Here is a 23676-nt window from a genome sequence, read left to right as displayed (position 1 = left end):
ACTGGATGTGGCCTATTACTGTCCATCATTTTGGCATCAGCCACATTACAAACTTTCTCAGCAACAAATTAAGAGTGCAGCCAACAGTCTCATAAATAATCCAGGTCCCAGTGATGATCTCTAAGTGTTTGCTAAACAGATGTCGGAGTTGCAATATGGTATGCATTTGATGACATACGGAAATAATGTATAATGCATGGCTCTCCATTAATGTAATATATAAATATACGCTATGGACGAGAAATTATTCATGGTAATGCTATAAATGGAAAAAGTAAATGTGTCCCTACACGGCCCTATATATTCAGGAATCCAGCACCACAAAAAATAAACTTCACATAAGCATTCAACATCTTCAATCTGGTTATGAACGAAAAACACCTCTTAAACTTTTTTTTTGAATTTTATTCTTGAAATTATTTATAAAATCATCGCTTTATAACTCATTTATATTTATATATATTTATATATTTATATACTTTGTCCAACAAACAATTTTGGCTGGCTCCTTCCCTTGGTTCCCTTTGTCCAGTGATCAGAGCATGTGTACAGTAACAATTGGGAAGGCGGCTTAACACCGTTCACACAATCACCCAGATAGTGCTTGGTGCTCCTCTGTGGGGTTAACATGAGGGAAGAAGAAGGTGGAGGAAGTGCGTGTGTCATGTGTCATGGGTGGTGTGTGTGTGTGTGTGTGTGGTGTGCGTATCGTATGCGTGTGGAGAGAGAACAGCTATCAACATTGCGAGAGAGGCAGGGATGAGCAGATAAAAGTAGGGAGGTTTTCGGGGTTCGCATTTAGAGTGCATGCCTGGCTCTAAACAGAAAACACCATTGTCACTTTTTTCACCTGATAAAAAAGGTTGACACAGCATTGGGAGGAAAAAGGACTGAGGATTTTGGTGCATCCTAGACGATGCAATTTCAGACGGCTGGCATGAGTGACAACCTAATGTAAGGGAGACCCCTGGTGTCAAAAACAGGGAACTGCAGAATAATAGTTTATCTACTGATCATTTGGCACACATTAACAACAGGCTCACTACTCACTGGAAGTCGACTGGTGATTTAAAGTCTGAACTCTCCATAAACATAAAAAAGACAATAATGTAATTAAAAAGATACTAAACCCTTTTTGCCATTAAATTAGTGATATCACGCTGCACAATTCAGCTCACCCTCCAATGCGAACTGAACTGGATCTTATATCCAACGTGGTCTGAGCTGCACAGCCACCGAAACACTGTGCAGAGAAAGCATTCAAGAGGACCAAGAAAATGAGACGATGATGTATCCAGTAATCAAAACACACCTGATGGGTTTTGAGAATCACACGACTTTACAGTGGTGGATGCAGTCTCCATCATAGCTAGTGCCAAACATTCATTCTCTATCCATTCTCTTAACCCTTTCCACAATACAGTCAGACCAAGGGGCAGGGATGGCAAGGGCGGTACATGAACTTAGAGAGTGCCTTGCACGCTAATAATAATAATAAAAATAATAATAATAATAATAAACCTCAGCTTCCTCATTCGTCAACAATGGGACAAAAGCCCCTCCTATGATCAGTGTCCTTACGGCTGATAGTGTTACTTAAGTGTAATAAAAAATAAAATAAAAAAATCAATTATCACACCAACAATTGCAACCATAACATTTCAACACAAATACAAAAAAAGTAATCACAGATCAAAAAATGTGCACAGAGCATTTGTGTCTTTGCAGGGATAATCAGACAACTCACAACTTCCTCAATTTGTTAAAAAATAACAATTATAATATGAATAACAACAACTTCCTTCATCATTGAGATGCAAAGACTTCATAATATTTATCTCTGAGAGGCTTCTGAAGGGCACGGTCTCAAGTCTTCCTCCCTCCACTCCCTGCTGTCTTTAAAACACCTGACGGCCATAGGCAGGAGAAAAAAATGTGAGTTCACACTGAGGAGTTAGACTGAGTGAGAGAGGAACACACACACACACACACACACACACACACACACACACACACACACACACACACACACACACACACACACACACACACACACACACCTGGAGAACCCCAACTGCCTTCAAGAACTCCATAGCAGCCTGTGTGAACATCATACAGATGAACTGATTTCTTTTCCATTCTATTTTTTTTGTTGTAGCTGTTGTTTTTAAAAGGGTAAACTGACAGACAGGAGTTGCTCATTGGAGGACTACACGGTTTTAAGTGGCTAACTAACGTCATTTGATACAAACTAATCAATATCCATCCCAAAAACCCACCCTCGCCCCTCCCAAACACAGAGCCCCAAAACCAACCCCCATTGGAACCCACCCAGGGTTCACCCACCCGCTACCCAGAACCGACAGTCCCAACATTAGATCTATACAATAATGATTCAAAATATATACTATTGGATTCCAGTGTACTGTTTTTTTTGTTCTCTTTCATATGATTTTTTTTTCTTCTCGTGATCAAGTTTGTAAAGGTTCTTCTTCCTTATATTGTGAGTATCCAGTTGCAAACATCTAATGTGCTGATAAAAGGCTAACAGCTGGATGTGAAGAGTGCTTTGCTTGAAGCTAATGCAGTTCATGTGTTAGTTATTGTTTGTTTGTTCTCTTTTCCCCTTTTAGCTGCTTGTCTTACATGGGCCACGATTCAGGTTTGCGATAAAACTTACAAAAAGAGAGAGGAAATACGTGAAAAAAGCAAGAGCAGATGGGGGGGGGGAGAAGGAGAAAAGTGCCAAGAAAAGAGGGAAAAATGCCTGCAAACCTGGACTTCTACAAGGTAGTGAGATCAGAAGAAAATATAAGGGTAACACTGCGCAAGTGCATTCCAGGGCTGATAAAAATTCAAGCTATTGAAGGGAATTTAAAAAAACAACAACAGAAAAACAAGCGACAGAAAAAAAAAAACAGAAGCCCACATGGCAGCTGAATCATTGATCCATCTGGTCCAGGGTGAAGATTAATACACACTGAATTGAGGCCAGATTATAGCAGTTGGTAACAGTGTTCCGTACCGTTACCAACAGTGAGACAGTTCCAGAGTCCGATGAAGTTCTGGGGACGTTGATGCCAACAGTCCAGTGGTTCAGCATTCTAAGACCCGCTATTTTTAAATGTCGGTGCAATGGGAGTGTGTGTGTTTGTGTGTGTAGTTAGTTGTGCGTGCGAGTGTGTTTTCTACCGGTAGACCAGGTGGGATATGGTGCTGGACTTGTAGTTGAGCTGGTGGTTGGGCAGGAAGCTGTGGTGTGGCGTCTTGCGCGTGCAGGCGTCGCCGCCGTACAGGCCCATGCACGAGTCGCACGACACCTTGGAGCAGTTGACGCAGGTGTGCGCCGCGCCGGGCTTGTTGCAGAAGCCGCATCGCGAAGAACTACCACCGATGCTGCTCAGGCGCTCGCCAACGCTGACCCCCGCCGGCCCCCCGGAGGTCGTCACCATGGCGACGGGCTTGCTGGGGTAGAGTTTGGTGCTGCCGAGCGGAGGCTTGTCCAGGAGCTGCGAGTGAGAGTGGGAGAGCGGGTGCGGGTGAGGGTGCGGGTGCATGTGCGCGTGGGTGAGGGGCAACACGTGGTGAGCGTGAGGGTGCGTGTGCATGTGCGGGTGAGAGTGCGTGTGCGCATTGGAGTAGACGGACAACTTCTCCTTAGCGGGAAGATAGCCGTCGAGCGGGCGCGAGAGCTGGGGCGGCACCGTGGTGGTAGCCTTGTGGTTGGGGATGGGGTAGTCCTGGTAGCCACAGCAGGGCGTGGGCTCGCACGCCAGGCACGAGGAGCACAGCACCGTGTCACAGTGTTGGCAGGAGCTGAGCACCGAGCAGCCCAGGCCGCAGCCCTGGCACTTGGCCCCGCCGTGCGCCTTCAGCAGCCAGCCGTCACGTGGCTCCCGGCTGGGCGGCCTGGAGGACGAGGCCGAGGACGGCGTCTGCCGACCCCCGCCCCTCTCCGTGTACAGATCCACCTCGTCCAGAGACGACAGGTGGTAGGAGGAGTAGGAGGGCTCCGACGGCGGAGGAGGCGACTGGATGGGGAAGAAGTCGGCCGCGGAGGCCACGACAGAGGCGGTGATGGAGGAGGAGGAGGAGGAGGGGCTGTAGGAGGGCGTGGAGGCCAGCGAGAAGAGCGTGGCGGTGGGCACCACGTTGGACCGCGTCAGGATCTCGTCGCGCGCCTCTTCCTCCTCGGCGTCGACGAAGAGCGGCTCCTTGCGCAGGCTGAGCGAGGTGCGCAGCACCGGCTTGCTACCCGCCGGGTGCCAGTGGCCTGCGCTGTCCGTCACATCCACTGACTTGGACGGCCGGCTGGACCGACGCAGCTGGTGGTGGTGGTGGATGTGGTGGTGTGGAGTGGCGGCCCGCTCTACCGTCTCAATTGGTCTAAGGGATAGCCGGGACAGGTCGATGGGGGTGAGGGAATCCCGTCGTCGGAGGGCCTCCGCGCAGCCGGCCGCGTCCTCCCGGCTGGCCTTGCGCAGCTCCAGGGCCTCCAGCTCGTTGGCAGCGCCCCGGGACAGGGCCACCACCTCGGCCAGGAGGCGGCACTCGGCCTGGGCCAGCAGCAGCTCGAAGGCCAGCTGACGCAGGTGCTGGGAGCTGGCCGGCGGGGCCTCGCGCGCCACCGTGTACTGAGTCTCCTGCTCGCTGCGAGTGTAGCCCATGGAGCGTAACAGCCAGCGCAGGTCCTGCTCGCACATGGCCGACTGCAGCTGGTACACGTACGGCCCCGTGAACGTCTGCAACACACCGGGGACAACAGGGCACACACAGCGTTAAGTCACAAGACACAAACTCAAAGGCAAGGTGGTGTTCAAGTTCAAATGCGTCGTAAACATGTTAACTGCAATCAAGTCAAAACAAGTGTTCGAGACAAACAGCAGACAAAAAGAAAAAAAGGAAGTCAAAAAGGTATTTTATTCTTTTTTCCCTTTCTGTAGTAATCCACTTTGTTTTCCTCCCATCACACTAGTGACCTGGCCTACAAAGCCCAAAAGCAATAACATTTTCCAAAAATGAGGCGGAAAATCCTCTTCATTTCACTTCCTTTGTCGCGTCACTAAGTCTCTTGCTTCCTATTAGGAAAGTACAATGGCACAGCCCCATTCCACAAACAACTCGCCAGCATGAAAACTTCAGTTTGAACAGTTTCATGTAGTTACTGCACATCGTTTTTCTACCATGGCGCTTTATTTAATATGACGTTGTTGCAATTAAAGCATTGCAAAAAGTTTTTACTAACATGTTTTGACATATTTCAACCACACTTGACCTAAAAAAGGGCAAACAACCAAGAAGAGCAAAGATTTCCATTTCAACATCCTCATTGCTTTCTTCATTGACTTCATTAAGACGCCCTGTCAGGAAATACTTCAACCAAAATTAGACTCGCAAAGGTCAAACTACCAAAAAAGAGAAAACAGGTTTTAATATCCACTTTCCTTCCTTGACCTTTCATTAATTTGAGACACCCCTGGCGTTGTTGGTTAGCAGTTAAAGCAACGATTTTCTAGTAGAGTAAGATGAAACAAACCCTGCCTACCTAATGCAAACATAAGCAAACATCTTCTAGTTAAAGTTAGATACATCAAGCCCCATACTTTTCCTAGGTCCATGTGATGTCAGGTGAACGACCTTTTAGGAGACCTTTGGATACTTTAGGTTGCGAATAATGCAATACTTCGCTGAAGCTGGCAGTAGCGCACAACGTCTGCAAGCAGTCGCCTATCACTACAAGAGAAGAAGAAGGAGGGGACAACACCCTCTTAGGAGACCAAACATGAGCACACTCCTTTGCATTGGGTAGGTGAGGGGTTTGGGGTATCTTAAGCCGGGCACATACTGTGCGATATTTTCACTCGTGGGTCTTAAGCTTCTGCTCACACAGCACGATGGAATTTCACTGTTCACAACTCACGACTCACGTCCTCACACTACACGAGCCGACAGGTTGGATGGGAGCGAAATGCTTCCACCTTACGACGCGACAGGCATGTTTCCCCGGTCTGCAGAGGAGGGAACATGCGCACCTGAGGTGGAGACGAGGTCGCACTCAACAGCGAATCGCACGGTCCTATTCATTTGTGCATGTGAAGTGTCAATCGGGTCTTAGCACTGCTTTAACTGTGCGATTTACGTACGAGCCACGACCAGAATTTCAAACCGTTTTGATTTTCTTGCGACCCTGCGATTGCACGATCGTGAGGCGAAATCGCTTGTCGTTACACCATGTACTGTGCACGATGCAAGACTCACGATTGACCTGCGATTGAGCAAGAAATCGGCCCGACTCTCAAAAAGTCGTGCGAGTGCCAAATCGGGACAAAATCGGGGCAAAAGTCGCACAGTGTAAGCCCAGCTTTACTCTACTAGAAGATCTTTGCAGTGTGCTCAAGTTCAGTCTCCTAATGGGCCGTTGTCCCCTCCTCCTCTTTCAGTGGCGTTTGGTGGCAGCTTGCATAAGATGTGCGCTACCACCATCTACAGAACTAAGGGGAACTCCAATTATTCTCAACTTTAAGTCTCCTAAACATCTCCTAACCTAATGCTGCCTTCATTTTCTCGAAAAGAATCCTGCCACTGACGACACTACTGACGACAATTCTGGTTTCTGGCTGAACGTGCTGGTGCCACTACCTTTGAACAATGCGCCAGAGCCAATCACTGTGCCATGAGCCTATTCATGTTGGTATTGTTTGTTGCTACAAACATAGGGCTAAATTCGGTGAAGTTGATTGATTGATTGCTTTATTGACAACACATCAGTTTTCTCCTTATAGAAGCACTGTTCTTCCTGCGGTCAAAACAAATCCATACATTATTTCAATTTTTTCTCTTTTCTTTTTTACAAATGATACAAAAACACAAGACACACAAAACAAAACAAAACAAACTCAAGAGGAAATGAGAACCTGTCACTCATAGGTTACGTTGGTCCTATTAATACTGCCTTTACCCTATAAATAGAGGGTGAAATAAAACACAAACGGAGAAAGTAGGCCTACATCAGAGCAAGTTAATAAAGTAAAGTACATCCAATAAGAAACCAAAAATAAATCATGTATTTTGTATAAACAAAAACAGTTTTAATTTAGTTTTGAAGCTCTTGTCAATGTTTTCCTTAATCAAGAAATTGGGCAGGGAGTTCCATGCCAGCATTCCTCTATAGTGCAGTGTTCTTTGTCCAGCAGCAGTTCTGTACGCAGGTAACAAAAATCTTTCCTCGACTGAGTGTCTAGTGGAATGTGTGCGTATACTACTGGAAAACACAAAAAAATTAAATAAAGTAGCTGGACACTAATGGGCCGTTGTCCCCTCCTCCTCTTTCAGTGGCGTTTGGTGGCAGCTTGCATAAGATGTGCGCTACCATTATCTACAGAACTAAAATTCTCGAAAAGAATCCTGCCACTGACGACACTACTGACGACAATTCTGGTTTCTGGCTGAACGTGCTGGTGCCACTACCTTTGAACAATGCGCCAGAGCCAATCACTGTGCCATGAGCCTATTCATGTTGGTATTGTTTGTTGCTACAAATTCGGTGAAATTAAATACTCAGGGACTTGTTTGCTCATGTTTGCTGACTTGTTTGTCTTAAAATATATATAAAAATATCTTGAACTACAATGCGATTGTAATGCCAAACACATCATACAACAGTGCATGCACTGCCAAAAATGATTTTAAAGGTACATCTTGAAGTTTGTCGTTTCAGTAGAAGCACATGCAGCCATGGCCATGACGCAAATTGCACAACATTATGTGTACTAGGTAAGGATAGAAGGGCCGATATTTACAACTTTTAAGTGTATCGGTATCGGCCGATACACGTGTGGTTTTGGCCGATACGCAATATTTATTTATTTCATGTCATTCGGGTATTTTTAAAAGCATCAAGACACTTTATTTTTGTATTACTTGATTGTTAGACATTACTTGATTGTTAGAGTGGGTGTTTAAATGTTACAAGTTCTACCTCAATTTGATAATGTTAAAGGAATGTTTATTTTTAACTTGAGACCTGGAATAACATTTGTCATTTTTTAACCTTTTTTTTACTCATATCGGCCCCAAATATCGGGTATCGGAAATCGGGTATCGGCCAAGGGTGATGGAAAAAAAAACGGTATTGCATCGGCCATTAAAAAAACCTGTATCGGTCGACCCCTAGTACTAGGGTATCGCAGGCTTTGCTACTTCAGCACGAGATCAACGTCAAAAAATCCCCACCTGACATGGCGTCACAGGTGCGTCCTGAGGTTAAGGTGGGGATCTCGGGATTGCCGAGAAAATGAAGGCCACATTTGTTCCCATATCACATGGATCCCGCAAAAGTATAGGCTTGATTCGTCTCTACCTTTACCAATGTCTTTGGTTTAATAATTGGCAGCAAGAACCATACCAGCGTCAGATCCCATACCCAGGGTGTCTACAGGTTTGACCAAGTCAAAATTAAGACATTTTAAGACTTTTCAATACCATTTTCCAAATAAAATTAAGACCAACTCGCGGCGTTTACAGGTTTTAGCAAGTCAAAATTAAGACATTTTAAGACTTTTCAATACCAATTTTCCAAATGAAATTAGGACCAACTCGCAAGATCATACACAGGTTCAAATGAAGGACAAAAAACAATTTGTTATTTACATTAATGTAGCCGTTTGAAAACAAAACTATACACAATGAAACTTTACACTAAATAAAATTCAATAATGCGTTCTAAATTACACTACATGGCTACAACTCCCGATTTCCGTCGCAAAGTTCATCACATGGCTGACATAATTATTCCTCCCTAAATTAAGCTCCACAAATTTAAGACATATGGGTTGAAAATTTAAGACAAAATAAGACTTTTCAAGGCCTTATTTAGCGATAATTGAAATGTAAGACTTTAAGATTTTTTAAGGACCCGCAGCCACCCTGCATACCTAACCTTAAACCAACTGACGCGTTGATGCTGAAAATAAGAGCGTTCAAGAACCAAAAAGTTGGTCCACAATGTACACTGTGTAAAACTTGCTTTTTCTAAGTGAACTGTGGCAACAACATGGACATCACTAGGTTCATCCATGTTACACCTGGTAACATTAACAATGCTGCACGAACGTGGGCTTTTCAACAATAAGCACTCTAATTTCAAGTGTAACGAATGCGAATATCGACACTGGCACCACTCTAGCTGGCTTTGGAGATGAAAAAAAAAAATTATCATCAGGCATAATGCTGAAAACTGACAATACATTTGTACTTGATTGTCTTACTTTGATGACTGATTTGAAAACCCAATAAGGACTGTTCAATTTGTGAATCTCTTCTCATTCACAAAACACATTGCCCTGTGCTTGTGGCCTTGCGCTTCGCTGACGCCCCATCTCCGTGGAGAAAAGAAATAACTTGCGACATCATCGCGAGGCCACAAGCACAAGGGAACAGGAGAGGTAGGATATTAGAAACAGGGTTCGTACACTTTTTCACCATTTTTTTCCCATGACTTTAACAAAACCTTTTACTGAATTTCCAGGACCAAAAAACAATGACCAATCGTACGCACGCGCAGGGTGGGGGCATATTACATATTAGGCCTGTACATAGACTATAAATATGTAACTATATATTTATACTATAGACTATGTTTTACCACAGGCTTATAAGCTGCTGTTATAAGCTTACTTGTAGTATTATAGGGCTGGGCGGTTTTGGAAAAAATGCGTAACACGGTTTTATTGATGAGAATTGATATTACGGTTTTCTGCACGTTTTTTTCTTTTTGATAAGCGGCGAAATCTCAATGTTTCTGAAGAAGACTGGCATTAAATTTAAAATTGAGATAAAATCATGAATTTAAAGTAACCTCTTTTTAATCACTTTTTCATTTCAATTAGGGATGCACGATGTATCGGCCAGATGTATCGGTATCGGCCGATATCGGCCGATATTCAACACATCGGACATCGGTCTGATGGGTAAAACTGGGCCGATGTTAACGCCGATGTTTTTTTTATATGGGTGATTCTCACGAAACGTGCAACAAAGGTGTTTTGACAACCATTTTTTCAAAATGCTTTTTTGGTTGAATTTCTTTTTGAATCAGTTACATCAAAGTGTACAGTTACTAAGCACAATAATATCAACTTAACTGACAACTTTTTAAAACACATTTTTTAACGTGTTATAGGTCCATGTCTGCTAAAATGCTCATTACCGCAATTTTTTTCTTTCATGATATGTATTAGGACACTTAATTGTTCTAGCAGTTGTGTTCATTGAATATTGATAGTTGTACTAGGGGCTACATAAAACACTCAAAAAAGTTTTTTTTCTTATTATTGTAGTTTAAGAATTTTACCATTTTACCTCATTACCGCAATAGGATCATTTGTTTTCCTCTTTAATTTTAGAATACATCAGTGAAAACCTACAATTTCGGTCCAAAAATATACTGAAGTGGAAGAAACATGAAAGGTACTGTGTTCATAAAAAATATACATGAATACAGTTTTCCTTTAGTACTTTTTTTTTACAATTAAGTGCTCATTTCGGTAATGAGGGATATGTTTCGGTAATGAGAATGAGTTTTCGGTAATTAGAATAAGGAGAAATAAGGTAAGCGTACCCATTAAGCCCACCAAAATCTAAATTTCTTTATTTTTCAATCATCTTCACATAATTTTTTTGTGAAATATTTTGTTAAATAGTAAGATTTACCTCTCTTCTCAATGTTTGTCACTGAGTTGATGGATATTTCAAAGTACAATATAAAGATTTTTTACGAGAAAAGTGAAAAGTCTGAATGGGCTTAAATGGTACCATTGGTACCATTTAAGCCCACTTGTGTTCCAAATAAGCTCATATAGTTATTTCTCTATCAAAATACCTGGTGAGGTGTGTGAATTGAGTTTAAACAGTGGAGCCTACATGGCATAAATGGTTTCAGACCAAAAATGTAAGATTTGCTCAAAAAAATAGTGCATAAAACCTAATTAAATATTACGGCATCTTTTACTTCATATACTTCATAAAATTCTTCATCCAAACAGAGAAATGTATCTTTTATTGATTATTGTTAGTTCATTACATTACGCCTTTTAAACCAAGAATTTGGGATTGTACAGCACTTTTTATGTCCCTCAAAGGCATTTTTCATAAGCATGCATGCAAACTTGCATGCATTTCAATGGGGTGTACCATTTAAGCCCATCTTGTACCCATTAAGCCCGCCTATACAAAAAGCTATTTTATGGAAATAATCAACTCCAAAAAACATTTCATGATGCATTTCTTTAAAGACCAATGCCAAACAAACTGGAATATGCTTAGAATTCATACCTAACCACCTTAAGTCTTACGGTAGAGTAAGATAAAGATGGTGTGTGGTTGTATCAAGAAAATATCGGCGTGTGCTCGCTCATAAAACACATCTTTCCATTTGAAGGGAAATGCTATAATTTAGTAAAACACTGCATGTATATATATATATATAAATCATTACATTTACCTCTTAGTTCACTAAATATGAAAGTATTTTCAAAACATTTGACTTAAACTAGCTGATATTCTATGATTTCTGACATGTCCCAAAACAGCAAAGTTTTGAGGCAACTTCTTGTCAGTAGTCCTGAGACTGGATTCACTTGGACGGGAATAACTCGACGATAAAAAATGTGATTTGTTTGCAATAAAAAACATGTTGTCAGTTACTAAACCCTTTAATTGGATAGGGTGATGAACAACAAAATTCACATTTTCCCTTTCTTTAAATTGAAAGTGGGCTTAAAGGGTACATGGGCTTAATGGGTACGCTTACCTTAAATTGAACTAAAGCCAAATATTAGTAAATTATGTGTTATTTGTTATTATTATTAGCACAACGACAGAGCCTCCAGGGCAGAACTAATCAAATGACACCTAATAAGATGATAAATACCGGTATATTCTATATAAAACCATTCATTAAGCTGCTGAAGGATATTGGGATTCAAGACTTAACCCAGCCAAAGACCATAAAAGACCATAGGTCAGGGGTGGGGAACCTGTCTCGAGGGCCGTTTGTGGCCCTTGAGGCCATTTAATCAGGCCCCCGATATTTAATGTTATGCAGCTTCACATGAAATATGACACATTTTGTAAAGGAAAATACATTTGCAATACAATTAAGTTATATTCAGGGGAACTAGAGAAGGTGGAGTCTGTTTTAAAGGTGGCTGCCTTCAATATAGGCCTAAAGTGCAGGGGGAAATCCTAGTTTGTGTTATTAGTACGGCTCTCTGAGAAGAACTTTTACGGCCCTCGGATGAATTTGAAGAGGCCCCTCGAATGAAAAAGGCTCCCCACCCCTGCAGTAGGTGAATAGGCGAGGCCCCTCCTGGGCACCAAAGTAACATCATAGTACAAGGGGTGAAGGCCAAGGGGTGCACTCTGAAGTTATAGTTAGTCCATCATCAAAACACCGGAGGGTAGCCACCTGATGACCCCAATGAAGCACATACATCCCACTCCTCATCCCCACCCTGAATATGATATCACAACTCACCACTGATCTCTCCAGCCAAAAATCTATAGTGGACCAGAAATCTAAATCTGTTATGAGAAGGGAAATCATGTCGCAGTGGGAGGTCATGCACTGGACTTTTTTTCTGACTCGGCGCGCACCGGCAACTAGGAAGTAGGAAGTAGAAGGAACAGGAGATGACTAGAGTAGGTTGTATGGTATGCCGGTTCGGTACACCTTGGTTTTAGGGTCACAGTTCGGTACATTTTCGGTACAGTATCACCATAATACTGTCCGGACCAAAGCCGGAATTCACTATGAACGTTATGTGTTATGAAATATCACTGAACACCACTAACTGTTTGAGTTGCACATTGCATACTAATGGCAGTCAGGGCATCAGACTCCCGATTCCTGACCCGCCAGGTTGGTGGAGGGAGTAATTAACCAGTGATCTCCCCCATCCTCCTCCATGACTGAGGTACCCTGAACATGGTACTGCTCCCGTTCGGGCGCTATATGAGGCATAAATGCGAGTGAGGCATAACTGCCATTCTGTTGTGTGCAATGTGCAGTGTTCATGTGTGTGCTGTGGAGCGCTGGATCATGACAATGGGAGTTGTAGTTTCCCAAGTGGGCTTTCACTTCACTCACATTTTTGAAAAAGAAAAAGTGTTGGTTTTCAGGACAATATCAGACATGCCCATAATTAGTATAGGGTGCATGAAAAACAAAATTAAAACGTTGCAAAATCCTGATCAGAGGATCAGAGTATGGGGGCTGAAACCTTCCTAAAGGCTGCAAAAACATGCATGAGGAGTTTCTAATTTGGGAAAGGCAACTAGAGCATTCCTCCAAATGATTCTTCTTACTAGTTTTGATTGAAATATTCTAAAAACTACTTCTCGCTGAATTCGCTAAAAAGGCCTATTCACTGCTATTTCAAATGCCAAGCCTTTTGTGCCACCCTTTAACAATGATCAAATTGGATCCAAAACAAAGATTTTGGTAGGAAGTCAAGTTAGTAAAAAAGGATAAATACTCAAACCCACTAGGGTATGACAACCAAACACAGGAAGCAAAAAAATCTGTCAATTTCTGCACATAGACTTGAAGTGAGTCGATTTTGTCTCCCAACTTGTTCCCTTTTTGCCATCTACGCAATCTGACAACTTCACTGCGAGTGCTGGGTTCGTTGTTTGCCATTGCCTTTGCATTGGGTGACATCACTAGGCAGTTTGATTTTTTTTTTTGGCATCAAAGGACCACATTTCGAGGGTGGAATATTGATTCATGGATTGGCATATGAGCAAGAATTAAGTTGTTACTTGCTACTCTCAATGAACTCTCACAACAGGGTCTCTGGCCCATAGTCGATTATTGTTCTTCCAAGGGTGGGACAAAATATAAATGTCACCACAACATTTGCCAGAAAGGATGAGAACAGAAAAAATGGTCTATGAACAACACCTGTATGACCACTCAATCTAGCCTATGTAATGTATAGGGAGATGATCACTTTTACAGACAAACCCCCATTAGAGCTATTGCATATGTTAGGCATTTACTTTTGCTTTGTTTACTTACAGTATTGTATATCGAATATCGATTCAATACAATTACATATTTTAACCCGAAATGGATGCAATGTCACTTAAGTTAACACTTTCATCAAGTGCTTTAACTGTAATTAAGTGACATAGTGACAATATTTATACTGCAAAAATATAACTTGTATTTAAGGTTGCAGTTGCATGTTTAAAAATGTAAATAAATAAAAAGCGAAATGGATATAAGTTATGAAAATATATTCTAAATGTAAATCACCATAGAGTATCATTACCGAAATTGACAATCCTCATTACCGAAAGGTACTTAAAACATTGCGGTAATGAGAATGTGTATTGCGGTAATGAGATGGCTCAGCACAATAATGCTAACTGTAACTTGAGTAATTATGACATAGCTAATTCATGACCATTGTTGAATTCTGAAAAGGAATACCCTATTACCAAGCAAGTTTAAAATGAAAAAATCTTTTTCATTTTGAAATATTGACTAATTTCGGTAATGAGAACCACTTTTGTCGTATTTGCATATTTTTGAGACAAATTGTGACATTTTACAGGCACAAACAATAAGGCTGACTAATCATGTAGCCATCTTGACTCTCCTGTTGGTACACATGAATTGTAGGTAGTTTCAGCTCATATTGAAATTCTGATGGCTTTTAATTGTAGCTCTGAAATATATTGCGGTAATGAGAAGAAAAACTTGGGGACACGGTCTTTTCTTGAAATATTCATTAGTGTTCATTATTTAATTTGCCAACAAGGAACACTTAATGAAACTTCAGACATAGACCAACGCTCTTGTAGTGTCATTTACGTATTTTTAATTTTTTTATTATGTTTTAACCTAATTCAAAGACCAGAAATTTTGGTCGGGACACATTTCGGTAATGAGAATTTGCCTATAAAATGCATAAAAAGTGGAAAATAAAAATAACATTTTTTAAAATGAACTAGTGTGCCAGAAAGTACACGTCTGGCTCTACAGTAATGTATATTATCAAAAGAATCCCTGTCATATTTAACCATTAAAACCTCATTGCCATTGATTTTTTTAGCTTCGTGAGAATCACCCAAATGTTACGGTTCTAAAAGAATGGAATTGACGATGACTTTCACTGTTTGTCTTCTATTTTGTCTCTATTTTTTATCAAATTATCACATGGAGTTAAAAAGTGTTTTTGGAAATAAGACGACATTCAAAAATTATGTTTGTTTGCATCATTGTCATCTCTTTTTTTTTTAAAAAGAAAGAAAAACATCGGTATCGGTTAATATCGGTCATTTGCAGTGTTGGGGGTAACGCGTTACAAATAACGCGTTAGAGTACTCTTAAGGGTTTTTTTCAGTAACGAGTAACTTAACGCGTTAGTTTTGCTAATTCAGTAATTAGTAACTCGTTACTTGCCAAACTAAGCACTCGTTAGTACTCCGTTACTTTAAGAATGTCCCGGCCTCGATAAAGAAAATTATTAAAGTCCTTTCGTCAGATGCGCTGCTGTCTGTGCTCCTGCCCCTTCTCGTTCTGTTTGTGTGTGGGTGTGGTGTGTGTGGGTGTGTGCGCGCGCACCTGTTTGCTACGTATGTCACTCCCGGCAAGATGGCAGAGAAGACAGCTTTAGATACGTGGAGGTACGCGCATTACTTTGAGTTTCACAGCGAAAAGGACGACAAGAACATACTGGTAAAGTGCCATCTGTGTGTCGGTGGAAAAATCCTGTCAATGGCAAAAAATTCAACCTCGATTTAAAAAAAACATCTGGCCTCAAAACACCCCTGGTTGGTTTGGGCTTGCTTATACCAGTAGCCCACTTAAGCTATGAGAAACACTGAACACAAAGAAGTGAACCTTCTGTGGTGCTTGGTCAGATGAGTGCATTGGGGATAGGCTATGTTTGCTGTTTTATCGGAGCTGGGCGCGCGCACGAGAGAGAGAGAGAGAGAGAGAGAGAGAGAGAGAGAGAGAGCGGATACATCAGTTGCCAGGATGATTTTACTTATGTCCAAACAGCCAACAAAACTAAAACAACCAAATCCAAGTGTTTAATAATCACATCAGCATGACTCACCTACACTGCCCCTTACATTGGTGGAGGTTGCAAAGATAACTAGGCCTATAACTTTCTTGGTAATCCACTATTAAAACCTTTCGATGGATAATGGTTGGCAGTATTCCTTGCTGTGTGTTCTTTTGGCAGCGGTGATTGTCAATAAAAAAAATAAGCAGAGCTTTTGTTAAACTTTCGTGTGTGCTCTACATTCCCGCGGCACGCTGCAGGGAGCACTGAAGCACCATTCAATGCTGATCGAAGTCGGTGAAAGCGCATGCGACCCTACCCGCGCTTTCAGATGAATAAGTGGCAACGCTTGTTGTAGCCTATGTTCCCGCGGCAACCTGGCTTCTTTGCATCGCTGTCTGCTCAGCGAAATGATTAAATGATTAACCGTTTTGGACGGTTTGGTGAGACCTTACTCAACCTCGGCTACTTCTTCCGCGCGATTTTCAGTGCTGCGCTGTTGCTTGGAACTCCAGATTTTGCAACATTCACGCGCATGTCAAATATTAATATTGGTCAAGGAAATATTGGTGTATTATTGCATTATTACAGCAAGGGTTGTGTTTAAGTTTGATATTGTCCACGGGTTTTGACTTGGATTTATTTTTCAAGTCCTTCATTCATTTATTTTTCAAAAAGTTACCCGGGCCACGGCCCCCCTGGCCCGGCCGTTTCCGCGGTCCATGTGAGTGACCATTTTCTTATTTCGGAAAAAACACCTGTCTAGCTTCTGTACAAGTGAAAGGTGGAAGGTTGAATCTGCTCTCTTGGGTAACAGTAATACACACCTCTGCATCTTGTTACAAAACAACGGGCATCTACAATTATTGTCTATGATTTCCTTTAGATCGATAGATATATTGCGCAACTTTCGGGACCCCCCGCGCGCCGCTCCCCACAGGCATTTTGTTGGTAACGCAGGAGTACTCTAACGCGTTATTTTTATTAATGGGTAACGTAGTAACGTAACGGATTACTTTTAATTGATACTAACGCAGTAACGTAACTAATTACTTTCAAAAGTAACTATACCCAAGTTGGCTCATCGGCCAAAACCGCAATATCATAATCGGATATCGGTATCGGCCGAAATTTTTGACATAGTGCATCCCTAATTTCAATAATATATTTTATAATTTATAGTTTATATTCATACTTTTATAATTTATAGTTTATATTTCCCTTAATCCTAATTAAGAGAAGATGCAGCATTACATAAAATAGTGTCAGAGCCAAGCCAACACTTTGTAATACTCCTCTCCACCAGGGGGCACTGCTGTTCAGTCCAAGAAGTGCCACAGATTATTCAAGGAAGAGGGGCTACAAGGGCTGTGGTAGCGCTGCATAAAGTAGCGGTTTTGGGCTATTGTTTCCAGGACACCAGCCGCTTATTTCTCGTTCTACACCTGGCAACATTGATTTCTAGCTCCGTGTTGAGCTTGACTCGCGAGTAGGTAAACAGTGGAACAGAAGCCAAAAATTACTGAAGAGCCACGGAAAGCGAGAAAGCGGAAAACGGATTTATATGACATTGTGTGAATATTTTCATTGAATTAAAGTCCAAATGCAACCTAGAAGGTATTTTGTTTCTGCAGTTTGTGTCATATGCCATGTATTTCGCTCCTACATTTGTTCAAACATGTAGCAATGTATCTTGTCTGCCCATGATAGTTCTATGTGATTTAGCTAATGCAATGGTATGGCAAAACACAAACAGCATTCACAGGAGTGCAGCTGCTCACACAGTTGAAATGATTCAATACATTTAAGAATTTGAGAACTATGGTAGCCTACAAAAATAGCACCACATATAGGACTGGGTACCGAAATTCAATTCTTTGATGGAACCGAATTAAAAGCTAAGGTTCTACTTGGAATCGAAACGTGCCTTGTCTGTCGGTTCCACGTTTCGGTTCCTGAAGTCTGACTGTCAGAGCCATCAAATGTGTGTTTAAGCACGCGGCCATTTCAGCCAATCACAAGTGTCACAAACTGACCACGCTCCTCCTCTTCCCGTTTCGCACCTCATTTAAACGATTGATAAGACAGCTGATATTCAACCAGCTGATTGTACTATTGAGAAACAAAAACATGCCGTCGAAAGCGTGGCTATATTTCAGGAAAGTAGATAAGGAAGGAGCGCGCTGCAATATCTGTGATAAACTAATAGGCTATCATCAGGCTATCATGCAAGAATGGCAATAGCCTACATCCAACCTGTTTAAACACCTGCTCTTGCATTCGAATTGCGTGCGGAGTTGCAGCATCTTTACAACGGCACCGTCAACCTCAACCATGACCTCGACTCTTCAGGAAGATGTCTCTGACTCCTTGGAAACATGTTTTTCCATGAAAAGAGCTAACTTAGAAAGAACTGGTCTTGTGTTGGGGACGCAATTTAGACCGTCGGTTTAATTCGAGGGAACAAAGAACACAGCGACAAAAAAGATTTCCTCTCTATCCGGCTGGATAATAACGCCATTGTTTACTTGAAGTAGCGGCCGCTTAAGGTTAAATAACTGTGGATTGAAAGAACATAAAAACGTTCCGTAAAAAACTGTAAAAAGCTAAGAATCTCAGCTTTCGAACAAGCCCTAACACATGTCTGTAGGTCTAGGTTAAGGAGATCACTGGCTGTTAGGAAAAAAATGACGAGATAAAAAACATGGTTGGAAAGCGCTATTTTTTCACTTGCAACAGCGGCCGCTTACAGTTCAATAACTTTTGAATGAAAGAACATAAAAACGTTCCGTAAAAAACTGTAAAAAGCTAAGAATCTCAGCTTTCGAACAAGCCCTAACACATGTCTGTATGTCTAGGTTAAGGAGATCGCTGGCTGTTAGGAAAAAAATGACGAGATAAAAAAATGGTTGGAAAGCGCTATTTTTTCACTTGCAACAGCGGCCGCTTACAGTTCAATAACTTTTGAATGAAAGAACATAAAAACGTGCCGTAAAAAACTGTAAAAAGCTAAGATTCGCAGCTTTCGAACAAGCCCTAACACATGTCTGTAGGTCTGTTAAGGAGATCGCTGGCTGTTAGGAAAAAAATGACGAGATTAAAAAAATGGTTGGAAAGCGCTATTTTTTCACTTGCAACAGCGGCCGCTTACAGTTCAATAACTTTTGAATGAAAGAACATAAAAATGTGCCGTAAAAAACTGTAAAAAGCTAAGATTCGCAGCTTTCGAACAAGCCCTAACACATGTCTGTAGGAGAAGGCGATCGCTGGTTATATATATATTTAGGCCTATATATTGTTTAGATTAGGACTCTTTAGCTTAGATTCACCATGACGTGAAAGCACAGTGTTGTCGCGGCTACTTGCAGCAGCTGATCATAGCCTACGGCCCAGTTCTAGTCCCTGTATGGAAATGCGTGTGAGACAGCACCATCGAGCCCCCGTCAAGTTTCATGGATATTTATGAAGCCTAGTTGTGTTAGAACAGTTCTGCAGTACCTAGTAGAAAAGCCCCAGCTGTCGACAGACTGGGTAGCGTAGGCTACATTAAAAAATCATGTCAGGCACGCTTGACATAGGATTGGTAGGCTACCAGAAGTGAAGTTGCACCGTACAGCAGAACAATTTTAATCAGACATGAGTACATTTATCAGTATCAAAACCGTTTATTATACTTGCCAAGCCATGCCGAGAGGACAACTTGCAGCATGCAATTAATCATGAATGCTGTATAGAATTAAATGCCTTTAACCCGCCACTGCTTAAGTCACGAGGAGCTCCGCCTTGTGGCAGGCAGGGAAACTCATGATTTACAGACCCGTTACGCCATCTACTGGCCACTTTGGGTAACTGCAGGTTTAATTCAGGGTTTCTAGGAACCGAAAATGGAACCGTTCTGGTACCGGAACCGAAACGAAGGAACCGGAACCGGAACCGGAACCGAAAATTGTCAATCAATACCCAGGCCTAACCACATAGAATTGCCTTTTCATAGGAAATGTTCATCAAGATTCATCCATGATATGTGGGTTCATCATGTTTCACGCTTACCAGATATGCCACGCTTACCAGATATGCGTGGCTAGTCAAAGCAGCTTCTCCCATATTAGCAATGTCGAAAACTTTGCTGCACAAAACACATTTTGCTTTACTAGGATCCTCTATCCTCTCCAACCACGACTTGTACTTGTCGGCATGAAGCCAGACATTATTAAAAACGCACTTTCCCGGCATTGTGTACTTTCTTTTGATGCATAGTCACTCAATCCGAACTGAGGTGGAAGACCTTAAACGCTGTCAGGTTTTAATTTACCTCAGAACTGTAGCGACTACTACAGTATCGCACGCGACACATGTACAGTAGGGATGCATCGATACCACTTTTTTGAAAACCGATACAATTACAATTACATTAATGTGAGTACTTGCCGATACCGAGTACCGATACTGATATCTTTTACCACCAAAATACAATGAAAATAAGGTCATGGCCTTGTTTTTGTCCACCTGTGATATTTTTATTGTCCATTTCCATGTAGATTTAAATGTTAGTAAATGTATGAGGTGGCACTGTTTTCCCATGCTGCTTTCAAGTCCACAGAATGTGACAAGATTTTGCATTGTTTTGTCTAATAGCAGTATCGTTCCTGGTATCGGCAAGTGCTTGACGAGTACGAGTACGAGTATATTGAGCAGTATCGGGTGCCGATACCGATACCAGTATTGGTGCATCCCTAATGTACAGTGGCCGCAGAGGGCAAAACGCGGATCAATAATCTCTGCAATATGTAATCAAATCACCGCGCACGGATTTGTTTTATATATATATGTATATATAAATTGGACAAAATTAACATGTTTTAAAGGACCTACAAAGGACCTACAAAACCATCACAGGAACGGCCCCAGCTTATCTGAAGGACCTACTAACGCCCTATGTTACTGGAAGAGAACTGCGCTCATCCAGCACAAGCCGTCTGGCTCTGCCATCCAGTCGCTCTAGGTACTCCCAGTCAAGATTGTTCTCCGTTGTGGTACCCAAGTGGTGGAACGGTCTCCCAGAGGCAGCAAGACTAAGCACATCTCTTGCAGCCTTCAAGAAACAACTGAAGACCTTCCTCTTTCGAGAGAATCTACTAGACTAATGCTTGAACTGGCCTTGCCCCAGGGCAGACTCCTGACATGATGTTTAGTTTAGTTAGTTTGTGTGTGTGTACTCGTTATTTACTCTTTAATAAAAAAATAAAAAAAATAAAATAAAAAATAAAAAACTAACCCCTCTGCAACTGCACTTGTTGTTCTGTATATCTCCTGTGCACATTGTATTTGCTTGTGATGTTGGCTTGAATATGTCCTCTTTTGAAAGTCGCTTTGGTTATAAAGCGTCTGCCAAATGCAATATAATGTAATGTAATGTAAAAGGACCTATGCGTCTGTTATTAGAAATGAAAGCTGTAAAATTCCAGGCTGCACCTTTTTCCAGGAGTATTTCAGGCCTGGAAAACTACATAAATCACATTCCATAACTTTTCCAGGTTTTCCATGACCGTACGAACCCTGAAAGACCACTGTGCCGCAGCTCTCACCTTGATGCAGCGGAACTCCTTCTTCCAGGGGAAGAGCAGCAGGTTGGTGCAGACGGTCTCCAGGGTGGCGAAGGCGGCCTCCAGGGCGCGCAGGCTGGAGGCGTGCACTGGCGAGCGCAGCGCGTTCTCCGCCACCTCGTAGAAGCGCAGCAGCCGGAAGCGCTGGCCCGGCTCGGCCTGGTAGGCCCCCAGCAGAGCCGTCGCCGTGGAGATGATGGCCTCCTCGCTGCTGCTGTGCTTCATCAGCGATATCGGATGATGGTGATGATGATGATGCCGGTCAGCCCTGGTGCTACTGCCCCCCACGCCGTGCCCGCTGCCATTGCTGCCGCCACCGCCATCCCTCCCGCCGGTGTTGTTGGTGCCAGCCTCGCCCTCCTCTAGACGCCTCTCCAGCGACACCACGTACCTCCTAAACAGGTCCTCGCGCAGCTTGGCATCCATGGGGAGCGATAGGCGGCCTAGCCTGTGCCTGCGCCTCTCCCTCTCGCATCACCCTGCACTCCCCCACAAACAGAGGACTTTCTCAGGCTCCCCTGGCCATCTTGGGGATCTCCTGCGCTGGAAGAAAAAAAAGGTAGGAATGGGGTGCAGCGTGGCGACTTAATCCGGGGGGATTGGCCAAGGGGTAGGCAGATGTCCAGCTTGGTGGTCCCAGGACCAGGGGGGGGGAGCAGGAATTAGGGAGGGGAGGGGGGGAGTGAAGTAGTCTCAGCAATGGGGCAGCATCGCCGTCTACTCATGCACACATGGTGAACAAATGTAAACGACTTCCTATTTAGCCCTGGTAGCCATTACAGACGTGTAGAGTTTGTTCTTATTTTGGAGAGCCAAGAGTGTGGCCGCAGTGTGTTCTTCTGCCAGCGGGCATGCCAGGGCACAATTTAGAAGCCACAGACTGAAAATCAATTAAACACTCGTGGGATAGGAGGGCGTCGGGGGCCTCTGCTTTTTTTGCGTGCACTTTGTCGTCTTCGTCAGGGGCACACCCACACACGCGCATAGAGTTCAAGTTGAAGGTCAACGGGGACGTGCCAAGGGGCAGCTCCACAGATGGAGAACAGAAACTCTGAAACTGTGACAACAGCACAACAAGAAAATGCATTAAACATCTGCACAATGTTCACTTTCATTCACAACCAACTGCAAACAAACACAGTCACAGGCTGACATACACTCTCTCCTGCATGCAGGAGTTCTCCGATTACGCCAGCAGCACAACAAGAGGAGCATTAGAGCTGAATGACACTCACTTTCATTCACAACCAACTGCAGACAGAAACGCTCTTTCTTCTCTCTCTCTCACCTCACTCACTCACTTTTTCTCTCACACACACACACACACACACACACACACACACACACACACACACACACACACACACACACACACACACACACACACTCCTGTAGGCAGCCGATCTTTCTTTATGCCTGCAATTGAATTTCTGCAAATACTTCTCCAGCTTGCCATACAGGCTTAATTATGCAGGTGATGCTGTGACTCATGACAGCACACAGAACCAAATCAACTCCTCTAATTTCACACCACCCATATCCCCTTCACGACCATTCATTCTGACGTACATATATGCCTAGTGCATACCCCTGCCTTACATATATGCTTACCGGTAGTCTATTCTTATGTGTGTATATGTGTTGCTGTGTATATGGGTGTTTCTGTGCCTCCAAGACTGCAGAGACTAGGGGATGGTGAAACACCCACATCATCACTAGCAATGGACGTGCTCTGTGTGGGATGGGATGTATGTGTGAGGCGAGCATCCCTCTCCTCCCACAACCTCTACCGTATCCCTTCCATCCATCCAGCCGTTAGGTAATCGCGCACGAGAGCTGCACCTGCTCGCAGCCCATGGTTAAGTGATGCCACAATGGCACGCGAATACATTACAGTACACCTTCCACCATCATGGCCTCGCGCGTACATTCATCACCGTGCATCTCTGGACCCGAGTCGACTAGCAGAGGCATGAGAGCAGCAGCAGTAG

At 42.9% G+C, this 23676-nt stretch overlaps 1 protein-coding gene across 1 annotated transcript; it reads right to left on the bottom strand.

Moving 5' to 3' along the window:
• Window positions 1-384: 384 nt before the first annotated feature.
• spata2 (spermatogenesis associated 2) lies at window positions 385-22333 on the bottom strand. The gene is made up of 2 exons (XM_063208661.1): window positions 21668-22333; window positions 385-4742 (listed from the first exon to the last, which is right to left on the bottom strand). The coding sequence occupies exons 1-2, from the start codon at window positions 22109-22111 to the stop codon at window positions 3189-3191; spliced, it is 1998 nt and encodes a 665-aa protein (XP_063064731.1). The 5' UTR covers window positions 22112-22333; the 3' UTR covers window positions 385-3188.
• Between the last annotated feature and the right edge of the window lie 1343 nt (window positions 22334-23676).

This window comes from Engraulis encrasicolus, chromosome 10 (assembly GCF_034702125.1).
Source record: "Engraulis encrasicolus isolate BLACKSEA-1 chromosome 10, IST_EnEncr_1.0, whole genome shotgun sequence".
Taxonomy (NCBI): domain Eukaryota; kingdom Metazoa; phylum Chordata; class Actinopteri; order Clupeiformes; family Engraulidae; genus Engraulis; species Engraulis encrasicolus.
Note: the sequence above shows the minus strand (reverse complement) of the source record. Positions and strands in the feature narration are given on the sequence as shown.

Coding starts and splice junctions, on each gene's coding strand:
- spata2 (XM_063208661.1), bottom strand. CDS start 22,111: ATGGATGCCAAGCTGCGCGAGGACCTGTTTAGGAGGTACGTGGTGTCG. Junction 4,743..21,667: donor AGGAGTTCCGCTGCATCAAG/GTGAGAGCTGCG, acceptor GGTGTGTTGCAG/ACGTTCACGGGGCCGTACGT.